Source organism: Pelodiscus sinensis, chromosome 2, assembly GCF_052426305.1.
Source record: "Pelodiscus sinensis isolate ZL-2025 chromosome 2, ASM5242630v1, whole genome shotgun sequence".
NCBI classification, from domain to species: domain Eukaryota; kingdom Metazoa; phylum Chordata; order Testudines; family Trionychidae; genus Pelodiscus; species Pelodiscus sinensis.
Window position 1 is genome coordinate 221,183,320 of NC_143053.1, and position 18,333 is coordinate 221,201,652.

Consider the following 18,333-nt stretch of genomic DNA (forward strand, 5'->3'; position numbering starts at 1 on the left):
TTGCTTTACTTCAATAACTAATGTATCTATGCTGGCAATACAGTAGGAATGTATACTGCATGTAGTTCTTTGAACAGCAAGAGTTTTAAGTTGTCTCCTTTGAGGCTTGATGCTGAGATGAGAGCAGGGAGGATAATCACTGAAGCAACCTACTGACCTGAAGCATTGTACTCCCGGATCTCCACAAAGTCATTTGCACACTCGGGGGAGTCCTGAATATCTAGTTCTTCTAGGCTAATGGTGAGATAATGGCCAGTAGGTCCCCGGAGAAACCATTCACAGAACAAATTGTCTTGATAGTGCTGCTCAGGAAATCCAACGCTTTCAATGACGCCGTTTTGTCCTATCACCGTTCCACCACATAGAGCTGCAAAAAGAACATTTCCATTGGTCCTCCCGCCCAGCACAGCACCTTATGAAACCGAGCTGGCCCTCCCACAAGATTTTAACAGCAAGTAGTTTGGCACACCCATAGTGGGGATTGTCCTGCAGATTATAAATCTCCTACTCTCGCCTCGTAATTCCAGCCATCCTAATTTGTTTTTCTTACACAAATACTTACGCCTGCTGTGAATGTCGGTCATTTCCTTTTTGTTTTACTTGTCACTGATCTAATCTCAGCCAGAGATAAATTCAGGTTGCAGATTTGGAGCCTGATTCTCATTTACGGTGAAGTCCCTTTCTATTCTGGTAGTGTAAATGAGAATCAGGTCCTTTGGATCCAGATTTCCAACATCTCAAAGTCTGGAAGTGTTTCGATCACACATTTTGTGTTGGACCATGTCACACAGTCTGACTCACCACCAGGGCACTCCTGCTGGTCACTCTGGGACTTAGCTTCTTGGTGCGGGAGCACCCCCTTCTGGCTAGTGTCTCCCCATGTCTCTGTGACTCACTGCCAGTCTTCATCTAGCCCTTTACCTCGGGAGCAAACCACAGTCTGACATGGCCAGACATCATTGGCAAGGGGATGCGGACTTGCTGCCTTTACCTCCCATAGCTCCCTCTGCAGCCATAGTTGTCTCAGGCCTTGCTTCAGGCCCTGCAGCCTGGGAGTTTGCCTGGACAGAGCTTCCCCAGCTCTGCCTGCCTTTCCCTAGCCCTGCTCTAACTAGAGCCCTAATATTCTCAAGCCTTGTCTCTGGAGGCCTCCAATTTGCCAGGCCCCTCCTGCTCTCCAGCCAGAGTAAGTGTGTCTATCTCCACCCCTCCAGGAACCTTTATTTATACAGCCCTCAGCTGGGCCCTAATTGGCTCATACTGGCCTCAGATGCTGGCTCTACAGCTCCATTGCTCCAGCCCTCTCCCAGGGCTGGGTTTTAACCCTTAAAAGGCCAGTGTGAGGTAGATGCCCCATCACAGACCATTATAAAGATAAATGTCATTTGCTAAATTTGGGTCCAGATTTTTAAGGTTTGGATGATAGTTTGAAGGAGTCAGATTCCTCTCTAGATTTAACTAGATAGTAATATTCACAGTCTATTTGTTGGTCTTGTCTTATGTGTCTCAGAATTACACATTTCATGTTTGTTTCCTACTGCTTTTGATTCTCATTTCTGTGCCTTTCTCTGTGCTTTTGCTATGCATGGCCCAACTTCCAATTTCACAAAGACAACACCCACTTTTCACACGTCTCTCCTGAAATTTCACTTCTGTAATAACCACCAAATGTTAAGTTCATAATGGCAATAATGTTAGGAACAAAATATAAGTTGTTCCCAGTGGTACAGGATTTCCCAGGGCATCCTGAATGTCAGCAAAATAGATTACAGACTTTTTGAAGCAGTTGTTATATTTCTCTTTGTTTCCTGTATGGTGGTGATTATATTGAAGGCTCTTAACTGACTTACTTCAACATTATTAACAGATAGTGGAGATATTGGGATTCATTTGACCAGATACAAATTCTCTCTTAACATGTACCGCCCATATTTTCATACAATGGGCCCTGTCTTCACTCCCAAAAAGATATATATTTGTAGATTTTATTTATTTTTATAGTTGAGATTAAAACATAATCAATAAACTTGCATAAAACTATACATTACAGTTCTTTGCTATCAATAAATATGAAGAAGAAACAACCCCAATGTCCTAATTTTGAATACTCCCAGATGAGAACAATATAATAAACAAAATCTTTTCTCTGAAGGCTAGTGACATGATTAAAAATGGATATCATTTTACGTAGTCATTGAATCTGACTCCAGGGTTTTAAATACCCCTCAAAGTTCTAGCTCTTTGTTGCTTGTTACTAGCCCTGCCTTAGCAGCTAGAAAATAAAAATGGTTTCTTAATGAATTATTTCATTTTCTAATATTGATTCTCCATCCTATCCCCATTCCACCACTCAACCCCACACTGAGATTAGCAGGGCTCCTTTGCTTTTTCTACTACTTTGTTTGCCTCCTGGCACTGCTAATGTAATCAGTCATGACACTGCCAGCACTCCTACTTTGCCTCACACCCTCTTGCTGGTACTTGCTCTTTTTTGCAATACATACTTCAGCCCCCTTGTCATTTAAATGACATTCTATGTGTATGCTGAATATTGCATCAGATTACTGGACTTTACACCATTAAACTCATTTCTAGACATTTGCTGACCAAGATGCAACTGGCATGTCATTTATCATACATCACTGTTTATATCACATGCCTCTGGGCCACAGGTGCTACAATCATTTACTCCTTGCTGTAATTGGCCCTTTTGGTGTTGTCTGTTAGATGATGGCAGTTTGACTAATTAGTTTATCATTTCCACTGCTGCAATTCTGCAAGGACTTTCCAATTTTGCTATCATTCCTACCTATCGTTAGGGAAATAATATGTTAGCATTAACTGATGTGATGATTCTGATTACATGAAGCTATGGTGTACAATGATGGAAGATGAGGACAGCTTCTGTCAATCAATCTGTTTTCAATAATTCAATCTTTATTGAATTAAAAACTAGAGGACTTGGAAATTGTTTCTGTTCCTCGGATTGCGTCAGATCAGTGAAAATGCAATAAGATGAATAACTTCTGGCCTTACCTCTTGAGTACTTGGCATTGAATCCAATATGTGTGGCACTGTTGTCAGATCTAAACCTCAGATACATGACAGCTCCCGAAGACCTTTGAATGCCTGGCAGAGAACTTCCGCATAGCTTGGCAAGCACCGGTGCACTGGAGTCAGCTCCATCCCGTATTTCAAGGTAACTGAAGGCACAACTAAAATAGGAGGAACTTTTCTATTTAATTTGCAGCAGAAAATGTTTTACAACATTTCAGTAAGTCCTTGGAGCCTTCAAGCAATGACATTTTAGAGATGTCCAGCTGCAGTGAGAGCAGGAAAAAGGAACGGCGATAGAGACAGGCAAATTCACAGACAGCAATAGAGCTGGAATCAATTATAATGCCAGAAATACTAAATATGTCACAATACCACAGCAAGTCCTGAGAGTTGCTGATGTGAATCCTACTAACAGAAATTAAGGGACTTAAAATAATGCTACTATTAAATGTGCAGAATTTTGAAGCATTTTACCTTTAAATGATTACAGTAATTACTTGTTTAACTCATGCCCGCTTAACATATTTTTGCAATAGCACAATTTTTTTTAGGGAACATTTTTCGAATAATATGATCGTCCTCGAAATAACACGAAAATAATCAAGTGGCAGACTACTTTGTGTAGCGGTATAAGTTGGTGAAAACAGTGGTAATACGCATGAGCGGATGAATACACATGGTCACAGCGCTCCTCCGCTCACTCACATGTTTATCTTTGTGTTTTAACAAACCGCGGCGACTTGTGTTGCTAGATATCTAATGCTGATGTTGACAACCCAACACCAACAAAAAATCGACTTCGCCACCACCACCTTTTCCATTATTTTTAATGGGAAAATTGACCCCGCACAGCACGTTTTCACTTAGCACAAACATTTTCAGAAACACATCTATTGTGTTAAATGACGAATTACTGTATTTAAAAACATTCCCCATTGAACATCTTCAGTGACTATTGAAATAAATGACGGCAGTGGTCAAAGCTATCTAGAAAGGGAGCATCAAGCTGAATCAGTATGCATCCCCTTCTGTAGACGTGTAAGAGCTAACAACTTCTTATAAATGCAAGACAGTTTCACTTATGGGGTACTGTATCATCACCTAGCAGCTATTTGAAACAAGATGAACTTTTAAAGTTAAGTAGGGGTCCTGGGAAATTTCTGGAGGAAGGTAATTCCCCACCTCGGGACTCAGCCTTTTGAAGCTATTCCTTGAGAAGAAACCTAGGGCCTGACTGATTGCCGTTGATGGAGCCATGTAGATTAGTTTACTAGACACAGGAAAATGAAGCGGCAAACCTCATGAAGCAGTGAAAATGAAACGGTAAACCTCATTCCACAAGGCATAATGGGGCGGTCAACAAGGGCTTCCCTTGTCGACCACAGAGCATCCACACTACCGCGTTGTGCCACCAAACAGCTGATCAGCACAGAGCAGCAGCCATTTTGATGTATATGAAGCTGCAATTATTTAAATCGCCGCTGCATTTTCCTACATCTAGAAACCTAATCTACATGGCTCCATCGACGGAGCCATGTAGTCTAGACATACCCTAAGGATCAAAAACCAAACTGTAGAAAGAAGAAAATCAAATGGTGTGCTTGTTCCGAGCCCTTTGGTGGGGACTGAAATACTATTCACCTGCCAGAGTCCTCGTTGGAGTCAGAAGTGTGCTCTGGTAAGCTACTTAGCATCAGTAAATTCTTTTCTTGTTTTTAATGCTTTTTTCTGTGGCACTTTTACCTTAAGACAGGGATGAAAGCAACTTAAATTTCCTATTGGTACTGTTGTATGGCAATTCACCCTCCCCCCAATGGGGAGGGCCCAGGGCAGAAGGGTGGGGGTGGGGGTTGCCATAGACAGTATCTGTAAAATATATAAATGTGGGGTAGAGGGCAGGGGGTGCAGTGTGTGGAGGTGTGAGGGGCTCAGGGCAGGGGGATAAGGGTGCATGTGGGAGGGGATTGCAAGAATCAGGGCAGGGGATTAAGCAGGGTAGGATGGAGTGCAAGGGAGAAGCTCAGGGCAGGGGCAGGGGCAGTCCCAGTTGGTGACACTGTCCATGTTGCTCATATTCCCAGCCAATTGGGAGCCATGGAAGCACAGGGGAAGGGAATTAGGAATGTGTGTGTGTGTTGGGGGGGCGGCTGTTGTAGCATGCTCATGCTCCTGTCCCAGTGATTGGCATCCTGGCTGCTGGACCCACACATCAGTGTCCAGGCTGACAGCCCTATGCACTGGGGTCCAGACCCCAGGGGCTTTTCTGCCAGCCTCAGCAGGGAGAGGACAGGGGCAATGGAGCTGGATCAGAGCCTCACCCCCAGCCAGTCACTCTCTTACCAGTGCGCCACAATCTGTGGACTGTTATATGCAGGAAGGAAAGCAAAGTAAGCTGGCTAAGGCAATCTGCCTTCGTAAGAGATCCATCGTGTAGGCATGGAATTTTGTGGTCTGGAAATAGCCCGCTGATGAGGAAGGAAGATCTGTCCAAGAGACGTGTTGGTTTGCCTGCTGAGCACCTGTTCTGTTCATTCCTTGTGGGCCACCTGGCACTGGCCACTGTCAGATGACAGGATACTGGGCTAGATGGACCTTTGGTCGGATCCACTGTGGCCATTCTTATGTTCTCTGTTCTTATGGCTAGAGAGCTGGAAGCCAGAGAATGATGAGCCTTGCAGGATCATGGTAGGGAAATCCAGGTTCAGATGCCTGAAACTGATACAGGTTCTACTGGTGTAACTCCACTAAAGTCGGTGGACTTCATCTGATCAGCAAATGAGGATCTGGCCCTATATGCCTTCTGCTGCCTACATAGCATGTAGAGAACACAGACCAAATGAGAGGATACAGTACAACTTCCCAAGTGTGCTATGGAGCAGGGAATGTGGGCAGTTTATGGTTGTGGCCAATAGGTCTATGTCCACTGGCCACCAATCTGAGTAGGAAGCAAGCGGAAGGCACAGAACTTACGGAAGAGCTCCCCCTGCCATGTGAGCTTCCTCCACGCCTTTTCCTTTTTTGCTGTATATCTTATTTTTGATCTCTGACAAATATTAAAAAAGCCAGGGATGTACTGTCAATATAGAGGGTCCAGGCACCTGTATCAAAAGTCTCCAAAACATCCTAACTGAAAATTTGGAAGTACATCCTATTGGGGAATTATGAAATGCACTGCCATGGTAATAGGGAAAGAAAAAAGTGGCAATGGAGTGTCTAAAAAACTATATGCAAAATAAATTAGATATATACTTGGGTGAAGGTTCAATATAAAACTGGTCTTCAAACTGGAGCTCCACTGCCCCTCCATTCATGGCTGTTATGGTCCAGACACAGTCAGCATGCTGTGGATAGTCGTTGGGATAGTTGGGGGAAGATGCATATCCACTGGGATTGGAATCGCTGATGTAGATATTCCCTCCACAGGCTGGGAAAGAGAAGTTTAAGAACATCATGTTAAAGAAAATGTGTGAGATGTTCAAAACGAACAAGGACCAACTTCTGTTGGCGAGAGAGGGAGAGGCGCTTGCAAGCTACACAGAGCTCTTTTTTTAGGTCTGGGCTGAAGAAAAAGAGCTCTGAGGAGCTCAAAAGGTTGTCTCCCTCACCAACAGAAGTTTGTCCAATAAAATGCATTACCTCACCCACCTTATCTCTCTAATATTCTGGGTCCCACAGAGCTATAACACTGCATACAAAACAAGTAAGTCATACATATATGAGTCACAGATTGTTTTCAATGGGTTATATTCAACACAAACAAACAATCTCATTTTTGCTGTGGAATGATATTCTAGCACAGTTAACATGAGATATTCTGGCCTGCTTGTAACCCAAAGGCCTGTTTAATCCGTCAAAATGAATACAACAGTCACCTGATGATGGCACTGGCACTCTATTCCCACCCTGATCCAAAAGTCAGGTAACCATGAGGAAGAAAACTGTATATGCTTTATTTCTGAAGAATTCCTAACATCTGGAGCTATGTCTACTGACGTTATTCTGAAATAACAAAGATTGTGACTACATAGCAAGCTATTATTTTGAAATAATGGCGACCTGGATGACTTCTTACTCTGATTCCTGTAACCCCTCATTTTACCTGGAGTAAGGGAGTTGAAGGAAGAGTGTTCTTCCTTCACATTTCCTCCTGTGTAGACAGCGCCAAAAGCCGAATTAAGCTATTTTGACTTAAGCTACGCGATTGACGTAGCTCAAGTTGCATAGCTTAATTTGAGTTTTGCCCTGCTGTGTAGATGTACCCTGGAAAACTGCACTTAAGGATTGGATCTTTCAATGCTTTTGTGAAACATCCTGGCTGTGTCTACAATGGCAAGATTTTGTGCAAAAGCCTGTCTACACTGGCCATGAGTACTTGCGCAAGAACACTGACGTTCTAATTAGGAAATCAGTGCTTCTTGCACAAATACTGTGATGCTCCCTCTCAGGGATAAGCCCTCTTGCGCAGCTATTCTTGCGCAAGAAGCCAGTGAGACAGGAAACGTTAATTTCTTGCGCAAGAAAGCCCACTAGCTAAAATGGCCATCGGGGCTTTCTTGCACAAGAGAGCATCTACACTGGCATGGATGCTTTTGCGCAAAAGCACATCTCTTGTGCAAAGGCACATGCCAGTGTAGACACTCTCTTGGGCAAATACTTTAACGCAAAAACTCTTGCATTAAAAGTATTTGCGCAAAATCTTGCCAATGTAGACGTAGCCCCTCACTTTCACTCCCCCCCCCAAAAGAAAAGTAAAACTCAAGATGATATTAAATCCTGTGAAAATGACATTCAAAGCAAACTCAAGAATTTGTTCAGGTTCTTTGCCATACTAAGCTTATGTCTACACTACAACCCAGATTGACACTCTGAGATCAATCCAGAAGCAATCAATTTAGCAATCAAATGCAGATCACTCTGTAGTTGACCCCTACTCTACCCCAGAGGAGAAGAGCAAGGGAAATGAATGGGAGAGTTTCTCCTGATAACCTTCTGTTGTGTAGACCCCGTGGTATTGTGACCTAAGAAACATCGACTCCAGCTATATTATTCATGTAGCTGGAATTGCATAACTTAGGTCAACTTTCTGCAGTCGTGTAGATGTAGCCTAAGATACCTTTGTTTAGCAGCTAACAGTTTTTTTATTTAAATAGATTTTGGTAATGCTAATGAATACAGTGATTCAATCCAGGTCTCTAAAGTGAAGTGCTAGAAATATATACGTATATGCATAGCACCTACTGTGCATAGCATTTCCAATAGAAGTGGTAAAAAGAAAGAGGACTTACAAACGAGAGAGAGAGAGAGAACAAGCACTAATAAGTTCTTAGCTGTGTTTAATCAACATCATTTACATGAGGGCTCCAAATGACTTAGGAGACATTTGTTTGCCTGAAATACTTTGGGAACAGCTGAAGATGCCAGGCCCTGATTTAAACCAGCAGAGGATGTGGCCTGCCACTTCTTCATTCTTTCAAAAATGTCAATTCCTACAGGGGATGCTATTTTCTCAGCTGAGGAGGAAACTTTTGTGGAATGTTATCATTTCTACCAACGCATTGCTGTCAAACTCATTCTGCTGTAACTCAGTCTTCACAGTCCGTAGGAGGCAGAGGCAAGCAGGCTGTTGCTTCTAACTGGCCTTCCTTCCTTCTGTTAACTTTTGCAGTCTCACACTAATCTGTGCCCAACTTCCCAGTTTCCCAGATGCAGGAGAGAGAGTGTCACTCAACCAACCACCAGGGAAACTAGGGATACTACTGATGAAAAGTGTTTTACTAACATAAAAAAAAAATCTACAATCTACTCTCTGTCACTTTCTCTCTTCCCCTCCCCCCATTTATTCTTGGCTCTGGACTTCTAATATTCCATTCATTTGAAGAAGTGGATTTTACCCACGAAAGCTCATACCATCTACATGTTTTGTTAGTCTTTAAGGTGCTGTAGACTATTCATTGTTTTTTTAAGTTTTTCCTGTTACGAACTAACTCAGCTACCCCTCTGAAGCTTTTACTAACATAATGTAAGAGTTAGAACCCAGGTCTGCCAAGCAGCCTGGGACAACTGATGCTCCCACAATGCCACCAACGAGCATTTTGGAGAAAAGGCACTACAGGCAGTACCATCCAAGGGAGCCAGAGTGAAAGGACCCTGCAGCTAGTGTACCCACCTTTGAAAAGCAAAGAGCCTGGCACCCATCCTCCCACAAGGCAAGGCTGCTGCAACCTCAAACATCAGCCAAAAGGGAACTCCTCAACCCCCTTCCCTCCGCCTTCTTCCACTAGCCACTTATCTAGCCAGATAACACATATAGATAAGCTTGACAACATCATTATCTAACAAAGTGTGGAAATGGGAGCACTGCAGTGTCTTCAGCTGGACACAAAAATTTTTACCATCCCAGTATATTGTGATGATAATGCAAATCTTTGGGCCCAGATAAACACCTTTCCCTCCCCAGCAGAGTAAATTATTTTCTGGCAATGGCAAACACATTAAAAAAACACAGCCCCGCTGGTCAAATATTGGCTAGGTGGTAACCCTACCGGTAGCCCTCAACTTGGCCAATCACCCTATTTAACCCTGGAAGGTGCCCCAGGAAGTTGCCTGGGCAACAGTAAGGATTTTGGGCCTGTTGTGACTCCAGACTTCACCTTGCTTGCTGATCTCAGGACTCTGGTCCCAACCTGACTCTTTCTGCCTGACTAGCTTGAGACTACCTCTGATTTCCTTGCTCCGATTCTAGCCCCTCTCTTACCATGATTCTTGCCTCCCAATTCTAGCCTGGTACTACCTCTGACCTCTGGTATCCAGCTACGGTTGCCAGTTTTAGTTGGACATGTTCCTGGAGGTTTCATCATATGACATAATCTTTAACTGAGATTTAATTCCTGGAAACTCCAGGATAATCATGGAGGGTTAGCAAGCCTATCTCCAACCCTGGCCTGACTTTGATCCCAACTCTTGCTTATTGAACTCAGCTGTAGTGATTCCTCCAACCACTGCTCACTGACTACCATCCTTGGCATGTGGATCCCAGCCCAGGTCTGAGTGCTAGATTAGACAACTTACATCAGCGGTGGGGCAACCTGCAGTCCAAGGGTCACATGCAACCCATTGTTTTGTTTCCTGTTGCCCACATGCAGAATAGACAGATTCTGATGGTTTCTGTCCATGTAGATTTTTTCCCTAGCAGTATTACTAAAGTGACATACACGTCAACAAGGGCACTCAAAGTGAGGTGTGAGCTGGTTGCACACAACATTGACTGAGAGAGATGCGTGCTCCCTTTGCATCCAATCAAAGCACCACTATAGTTCAACTGGCACATCCTGCAAATCCTAGGTACGCAAATGCAGTTAGCAAAACTACCTTATCCTGGGAGACCATCTTGGTTATGATAAACTTGGGGCCCTCTGAGATGAAAGAGGGCCATTTATGCAGCTGACTCACTAGCCCATGCTGCCCATCGCTGACCCACTCCCTAGCCCCTTACAAATATGTGGAACAATTACGCAGTGGGCATTTCAGATCATTTACAGAGAAAGCATTTTTGCAGACATTTGGTTGTTTACCACATTACAGTCTATCCATGCTAAGTGCAGTTGTAGCCATGTTGGTTCCAAGATATTGGGAAGACAACGTGGGTAAGAAAATATCTTTTATTGAACCAGCTTCTGTTGGTGAGAGAGACAAATATTTAAGCCACACAAAGCTCTCTGTCAGGTCTGGGAAAGGTTCTCCCAGCCTCACAGAAAAATGCAAGGAGAAACAGATTGTTTAGCATAAGGAACTTACATTCATTCATTATTTGCTAGACACTAAAAACCCGGATTGACTAAAGACACTGAACGTATGGCTTATTACAGCAATTGGAATCTACTAACTCCCTCTTCTTGTCTATCAAGGCAGAGGTGTTAGCAGGCCACTCTACCTTAAGTGCTCACTTACACCAGGGTTGAAACTCTTGATTGCAGCATGTAAGGGCTAGCCACTAGCTGGCTGCAAGACCCTTTGTGCATCCACAGGTATGAGTGACTGCACTTCGCTTTGTCCATGGGTCACTGTTCTCAGCCAACAGGAGCTTCAGGAAGTGGTGCGGATCTGCAGCTCCCATTGGCCGGGAACAGAGATCTGCGGCCAATGGGAGCTGTACTTGCCCATACCCATGGAAGCACAGGTAAACAAAGCATCCTATGGCCAGCAAGCTGCTTGCCCTTACAAGCTGCGACCCAGAGTTTGAAAACCTTTGGCTTACACTATGGCTACATCTAGACTGCAAGCCTCTTTCGAAAGAGGCTTTTTCGAAAGATACTTTTGAAAACGCATCTTTCGAAAAAGAGCATCTAGACTACAACCAGTACTTTTGAAAAAGCAAGCCGCTTTTTCAAAAGAGAGCACCCAGGCAGTCTGGATGTTCTCTTTTGAAAAAGCACAGTTTGCATTACAGAGCTCCTTTTTTCGAAAGAGCACTTTAGAAAAAAGGCGTTCTTCCTCGTAAAACAAGGTTTTCCGCTGTCGAAAAAACTGCCACATTCTTTCAATTTACTTTCAAAAGAATGTGGAAGCAGTCTAGATGCAGGGGAAGTTTTTTTGAAAAAAGGCCACTTTTTTAAAAAAAACCCTGTAGTCTAGACACACCCTGGCTGCGTCTAGACTGGCAAGCTTTTCCGCAAAAGCAGCTGCCTACAGCTTGAATTTCCACAAGAACACTGATGATCTCATGTAAGATTGTCAGTGTTCTTGCGGAAATGCTATGCTGCTCCCGATTGGGCAAAAGCCCTTTTACGCAAATGCTTTTGCGCAAGAGGGCCAGTGTAGACAACGCGTTATTGTTTTGCGCAAAAAAGCCCCGATTGCGAAAATGGCGATCGGGGCTTTCTTGCGCAAAACCGCATCTAGATTGGCACGGACGCTTTTCTGCAAAAAGTGCTTTTGCACAAAAGTGTCTGTGCCAATCTAGATGCTCTTTTCCGCAAATGCTTTTAACGGAAAAACTTTTAAACGGAAAACCGGAAAATCATGCCAGTCTAGATGTAGCCCCTATGTGTTAAATACTTATATGAAACAATCTGATACACCTTGCATTATTCTGTTCGGTTAGGAGCACCTTTCCCCAACCTGAAGTAGAGCTCTTTGCAGCTCGAAAGCTTCTCTCTCACACCAACAAAAGCTGGTCCAGGTTAAGTCACTTATTATAAGAACCATGCTTCTGAAAGAACAAATTCTATTTTTTTCTGCTAATTTCCAGAACTTGTGTTGGATTTTGACACTCACCCAGGTTCTTAGCCTCATATTTCAGTTTGAACCCTTGGCCTGCATGACTGCTGTCAGAAATGAAGTCAACAGATAGTTGATTGTCTGTTGTGTACATGGTAGAAAAAGAGCTGGTACCACAAAACCGTCCATTCCTTCCACTAGTCCCCAGCGGCGGGGAAGACTCCTCCAATCCATTTTTAAGCTGGAAAGAAATTGTTAAAATTGCTCAAGTATATAGTTATAACCCTTGAGGAAAGCTCTAGCAGAGATAAGAACAAACCCAAATGAAAAACCCGAAAAAAAATATTTCTCCCTTTATTCTACCATACCAGTGAATCAGCACCTATCAATAAAGCTTTGAAAGATAGCAAGACAAGTCTACACAAATTATTTCACTTTCCTGTTATTAATAATACCAGAACATATAGGATCCCTAGTCATGGACCGGTATATCCTGTTTCTGGAAACCAAGACCACACCTACAGCTGATCAGCTCACCACCACATAGTCCCCTTGTCTGCAGGAAGCATCCTCGCTCTGAACTTCAAATGGTTGTTCAAAATGGACAGCAACAATGAATCCACTGGTAACCAATACATGCCAGGAACAATTGAGATTGGGAGCATAGACCTGAGGATAATTGGGGGATGTGATCACTCCCCTGTCTGAATGCAAATAGCCACCACAACCTAAATGAAAGGAAATGAGAAAAGTCATCTTAAATTATTCAAAAGATTACAAAAACAACTTCAGGATCAATGTAATTGTTAACATAAGAACATAAGAATGACCATACTGGGTCAGATCAAAGGGCCAGCTAGCCCAGTATCCTGTCTGCCATCAGTGGCCAAGTGCCCCAAAGGAATAGAACAAAACAGAGAATCATCAAGCAACCAGGAGCAGCAGCTCTAAACGAGCTGCCGGCAACTAGCGCCCTAGGCGAAACGTGAAATCGGCACACAATTGGCGCCCCCGCCTCCAAAGCCTTCGATGGCTGTTTATCTTGGCACCCTAGGTGACCGCCTATTTTGCCTGTATGGACGGGCCACCACTGCAAGCAATCCCTGTCCCATCACCCATTCCCACCCTCTAACAAAGGCTAGGGACACTGTTCCTATCCATCATGGCTAATAGTCATTGATGGACCATGAATTTATCTAGTTCTTTCTTGAACTCTGTTAAAGTGCTGGTCTTCACAACCTCCTCATGCAAGGAGTTCCACAGGCCAACTGTGTGCTGTGTGAAAAAAAAACCCTCCCTTTTGTTTGTTTTACACTTGCTACCTATTAATTTCATTTGGGGTATGTCTAGACTGTAGCACTATTTTGGGATACCAGACGTATCCTGAGATAGCAACACTGTGTCTTTAAATATGTCTGCTATTTCCCAAAATAGCGGGCACACTATTCCAGCATCCCTGTAACCCTCATTCCATGAGGGTTAAGGGATTTTCTGGAATAGTGCCTTATTTTGAAATTTGACACTGTCTACACAGCACCAAATTTCAAAATAAGCTCTTTCAACCTAGACTCAGAATACACTTATTCTGACAGAAGGATGCCGTCTAGACACACCCTTGGTGACCCCTAGTTCTTATGTTATTGGAACAAGTAAATAACTTTTCCTTATTCACTTTTCCCATACCAGTCATTATTTTATAGACCTCTATCATATCCCCCCTTAGTCTCTTCTTTTCTAAGCTGAAAAATCCCAGTCTTTTTAGTCTATCTTCATATGGGACCCATTCCAAACCCCTAATCATTTTTATTGCTTTTTTCTGAACCTTTTACGATGCCAAACATCCTTTTTGAAATGAGGCGACCACATCTCTATGCAGTATTGAAGACGTGGACATACCATGGTTTTATGTAGAGGCAATAAGATGCTCTCTGTCTTATTCTCTATCCCTTTTTTAATGATTCCTAACATTCTGTTTGCTTTTTTGACTGCTGCTGCACATTGAGTGGATGTTTTCAGAGAACAATCCACAATGACTCCAAGATCTCTCTCTTGAGCCGTTATAGCTAAATTAGTCCCCATGGGTATGTCTACACTACCACCCTAGTTTGAGCTAGAGTGGTTAATGTAGGCAACGGGAGTTGCAAATGAAGCCTGGGATTTGAATTTCCCAGGCTTCATTTGCATATTGCCGGGCGCCGCCATTTTTAAATGTCCGCTAGTTTAGGAGATTAGGAAGCCTAATCCGAACTACCTAGTTCGTGCCGCGTGTAGCCGCGGGCACAGAGTCTGAACTAGCGGACATTTAAAAATGGCGGCGCCCGGCAATATGCAAATGAAGCCTGGGAAATTCAAATCCCGGGCTTCATTTGCAACTCTGGTTGCCTACATTAACCACCCTAGTTCAAACTAGGATGGTAGTGTAGACAAAACCCATCATATTGTACATATAGTTGGGATTATTTTTTCCACTGTGCATTACTTTACATTTATCAACATTAAAATTCATTTGCCATTTTTTGTCCAATCACTTAGTTTAGTGAGATCTTTTTGAAGCACTTCACAGACTGCTTTGGTCTAACTATCTTGAGCTGTTTAGTATCATCTGCAAATTTTACCATCTCTCTGTTTACCCCTTTCTCCAGATCATTTATAAATAAGTTGAATAGATTTGGTCCCAGAACAGATCCTTAGGGGATACCACTAGTTCCCTCTCTCTGTTCTGAAAACTTACCATTGATTCCTACCCTTTGTTTTCTGTGTTATTAATCCATGAGAGGACTTTCCCTCTTATCCCATGACAACTTACTTTACTTAAGAGCCTTTGATGAGATATCTTGTCAAAGGCTTTCTAGAAATCTAAGTATACCATATCCATTGGATCCCCCTTCTCCACATGTTTGTTGACCCCCTTCAAAGAACTCTAGTAGATTAGTGAGACATGATTTCCCTTTGCAGAATCCATGTTGACTTTTCTCCCAACAAATTATGCTCAAATTAAGCCAAACGGGAGGTAAAAGTCTGAGCTGCTGTGTGGGATGTGCATTAGTGAACACCCTGACCAATCTGCCCAGTCCCAGGCCACAGACAAGCCTGCCAGTAGACTGTCTGGGTTGCATGCTGATGCACAACGAACAAACCTGGCTTTCTAGTATGGCAGACAAAGAGTAATGCTACTTCACTGTGGTTGATGCATGTGGGGAAGGGAGGCATAGATGTCTTTCTGTCACCTTTCCTTCTGCGTTCTCCCAGCACCAATCCTGGGGCTGCTGTAGGTTAAGCTGGATTCCAGCACAGGTTGCAACTTGGAGTAACATCACGGCTGTCCACTCAAGAGCCTGATGTGCCCCTCCCTACCCCAGCCCATGTTGGAAGGCTCTCTTGTTTGGAGAATGGAGTGGTCAAAACTGCTCAGAAGAGCTGGCAGCAGCAGAGGATTCTCATGTGAAAAGAGACTCCTTCACTGAGGCCATGAGGCATCTTTATCCTTGTGGGGTCTTATGAGGGTACAAGTCCAAAGTCCTGGCCCTGTATCTATTTTGTGTATGTGCCTGGATTCATTTATTTGCATCTCCATGCTGGAGATTCCCTTCTCTTTCATTCTCCACTTCCCTATCTCACAATAATTGCACTTTTGTATTTAGCTCGCACTGGTCTTCACATTTTCTGAGTATATTATATAATTCTTAACTACATGAGAACAGATGAAATATTTCTTCACACACTCGTACACTTTCTAGGCTAGAATATTCCTACTTCAGGACAAAAGTGATCTTCAGATCTGAGGAATACTTCATAACAGTAGAACTTTGGGCACAGGGCAGAATTTACCTTAGTAGTATAAGGAACTTAAGAACATATGGTTTTGGAATATGTGACCAATACTTCATGCAATTAGTTGGATAGGTTGTCTATGGTTCTTGCAGGCAGCTATGCCAAAAATGCAGGATATAACTACTTCCTTCATTATCCAGTTTTTAGTTCAGTTTTAAAGATAATTCTAAAGATTAAAAACCCCCACAACTTACTTTTGTGATAAGAAGCATTAAACCCAGCACCAGTGACACTTGAATCAGTAGTGAACTGAATGAACAAGGCCTCTCCAGTAGATCTTATTGGCCCAGGTATGTCTCGACCACATATGGTGGCCAGCACTGGGGCCAAGCTATTGTCTCCTAAAGTGACAGGAGGAAACATCAGTATTAAAAACACAAGAAGTCTTAATTTTCTTACAGCATTACAATCAAAATTGTGCACACATTTTTTTGCATCATCACCATCTTGTGTTGCTTGGCTTCATATAAACCTGCACAGAGCTTCAGAAGTGAGGAATCCCGTGACTAATAAACTGAAGAAAAAATTGATCTTATGGATGTCTTTACAGTGTATGTACTTAAAATAAACAGGCAAAATGTTTTAAAAACTGGGGCTCAGTATGTTTCGCACTGTCAGATAGAACCAAATTTCTTACCATCTCTGAGAACAAGTTTGTCATAGTTGCAAGAACTATGAGATTCTATGTCCATGGCCAATATGTTGAACTCCACAGTAGATTCTGGAGCTCTGATAATCCAGGTACAATCAGCAAAATTTCTGTAGTTGCTGGGCCATCCTGGTGAGAAGAGGAATGATGGTGTTTCTCCAGTTATGGCGACACCACCGCACATGCCTGCCATGCAGAAAGAAAGAAATATTAAAACTCTTCTTTTGTAAAATGAAGTGTTTCTACTTTATTATTTAATGAGACAGTCCCTCACTGAACACAATTTGGAAGCTACAATGATGCTATGTGTCAATACTATGTTAATGTACATTGGCAAGCACCTGCAATCACTCATAGGTGTTTGTCTCGTCTAATATATAATAGATTCATGTTCCCATTTCTCACAATAGGTACATATCTCACAGAGGAGATATGGAACTTCTTTTCCTTTGCTTATAGGATATTTTGGATCAAGTATAGCTCAAGTATGTCCTGTGTATCCCTGAAAACCTGTACAGGGTTGATTGTCAAGGCTTCTAAACAGTAACACATGAGCTTGTTAGTCATCTTCCCTATGCAAGTGACAAACCCTCCAGGAATGTTATTTCAAGGAAGATAGTTTTCCATGTAGGCATGCAAAAAATGTAGCCCTCCCCAAATGCCAGAAACGGTTTGAGAATCCTTAACCCCTCCAGCGAAGATGGAACTTCACTTTTAAAACAATGTAAAAGGTACAACAATACGAATTCACACAAATAATAATGATCAATAACAGGTCTCCCCTCCATCACTACACACCCCTTAGAGGGAACAAGTTTTAGGGCCTTGCTTGTATCATCACTCTTAACAAACTAATGTCATTTTCAGAGACAAACCTCTCGCAATGGTGTACGTAGTGGCAGGGGAAGCTTCCATGGCATACCAGTCTAAAAGGAAGCCCTTTCCATTCACAGAAGAATCAGATTGGAACTGGACTGTGATGGAACTGCCGGAGGAGACGAAAGATGTAGGGGTAGTACCACAGTATTTGGTGATAAGACGGAAATGAGTGCTGGGCCCATCGTAGATCTATAAGGAGAAAGAGAATGGAGCAGCAATGATGCATCCCTACCATACCCAGCAAAGTAATAACAAACCACTCATACTGCTATTATGGTTTTAATTTTGAGCCTTTGGGGCCAGGTAAGGCTGACTGTAGAGAAAATGAAACCAGTGAAGTGTAGCCAATATCTCTGCAAAGTTCTTGGTGCTGCCCCGTTGTGAACTGGACTCCTCAGTAGGATAATCCCATCTCTAAATAGATGAGAAACAACTGAAGTTTCAGCCTAATCCCATTCTAGATAATCTATTGATAAAAGCCCTTGTGCTTCATCCACTACATATGGTGCTTTCCCTCCAGAAGGATCAGTACTGAAGCCATTAAATTCAGCTCATTGCCCACTGCAGACTGTTCTACCAACACATGAACTGGCTTCTCATCTGGAAAAAGCCACGTGTGTGTTATTGCTCTTAGCTGAGGATAAAACAAATCAAATGCATTTTCAAGCAATTTATTTACATGCACATAAATATTTTAATTA

The 18,333-nt window shown here is 42.8% G+C and overlaps 1 protein-coding gene across 2 annotated transcripts in view; it reads right to left on the minus strand.

The window, feature by feature from the left end:
• Positions 1-18,333, minus strand: part of CUBN (cubilin) — a 238,472-nt gene that overhangs the window by 68,479 nt on the left and 151,660 nt on the right. For both annotated transcript variants that reach the window (XM_006119493.5, XM_075922454.2), the window contains 8 exons: positions 17,629-17,821; positions 16,742-16,939; positions 16,299-16,445; positions 12,811-13,001; positions 12,331-12,514; positions 6,307-6,481; positions 3,037-3,215; positions 158-367 (listed from right to left, as the gene is read on the minus strand). In XM_006119493.5, coding sequence (XP_006119555.3) covers positions 158-367; positions 3,037-3,215; positions 6,307-6,481; positions 12,331-12,514; positions 12,811-13,001; positions 16,299-16,445; positions 16,742-16,939; positions 17,629-17,821 — 1,477 coding nt within the window. The remainder of the gene's footprint in view (positions 1-157; positions 368-3,036; positions 3,216-6,306; positions 6,482-12,330; positions 12,515-12,810; positions 13,002-16,298; positions 16,446-16,741; positions 16,940-17,628; positions 17,822-18,333) is intronic.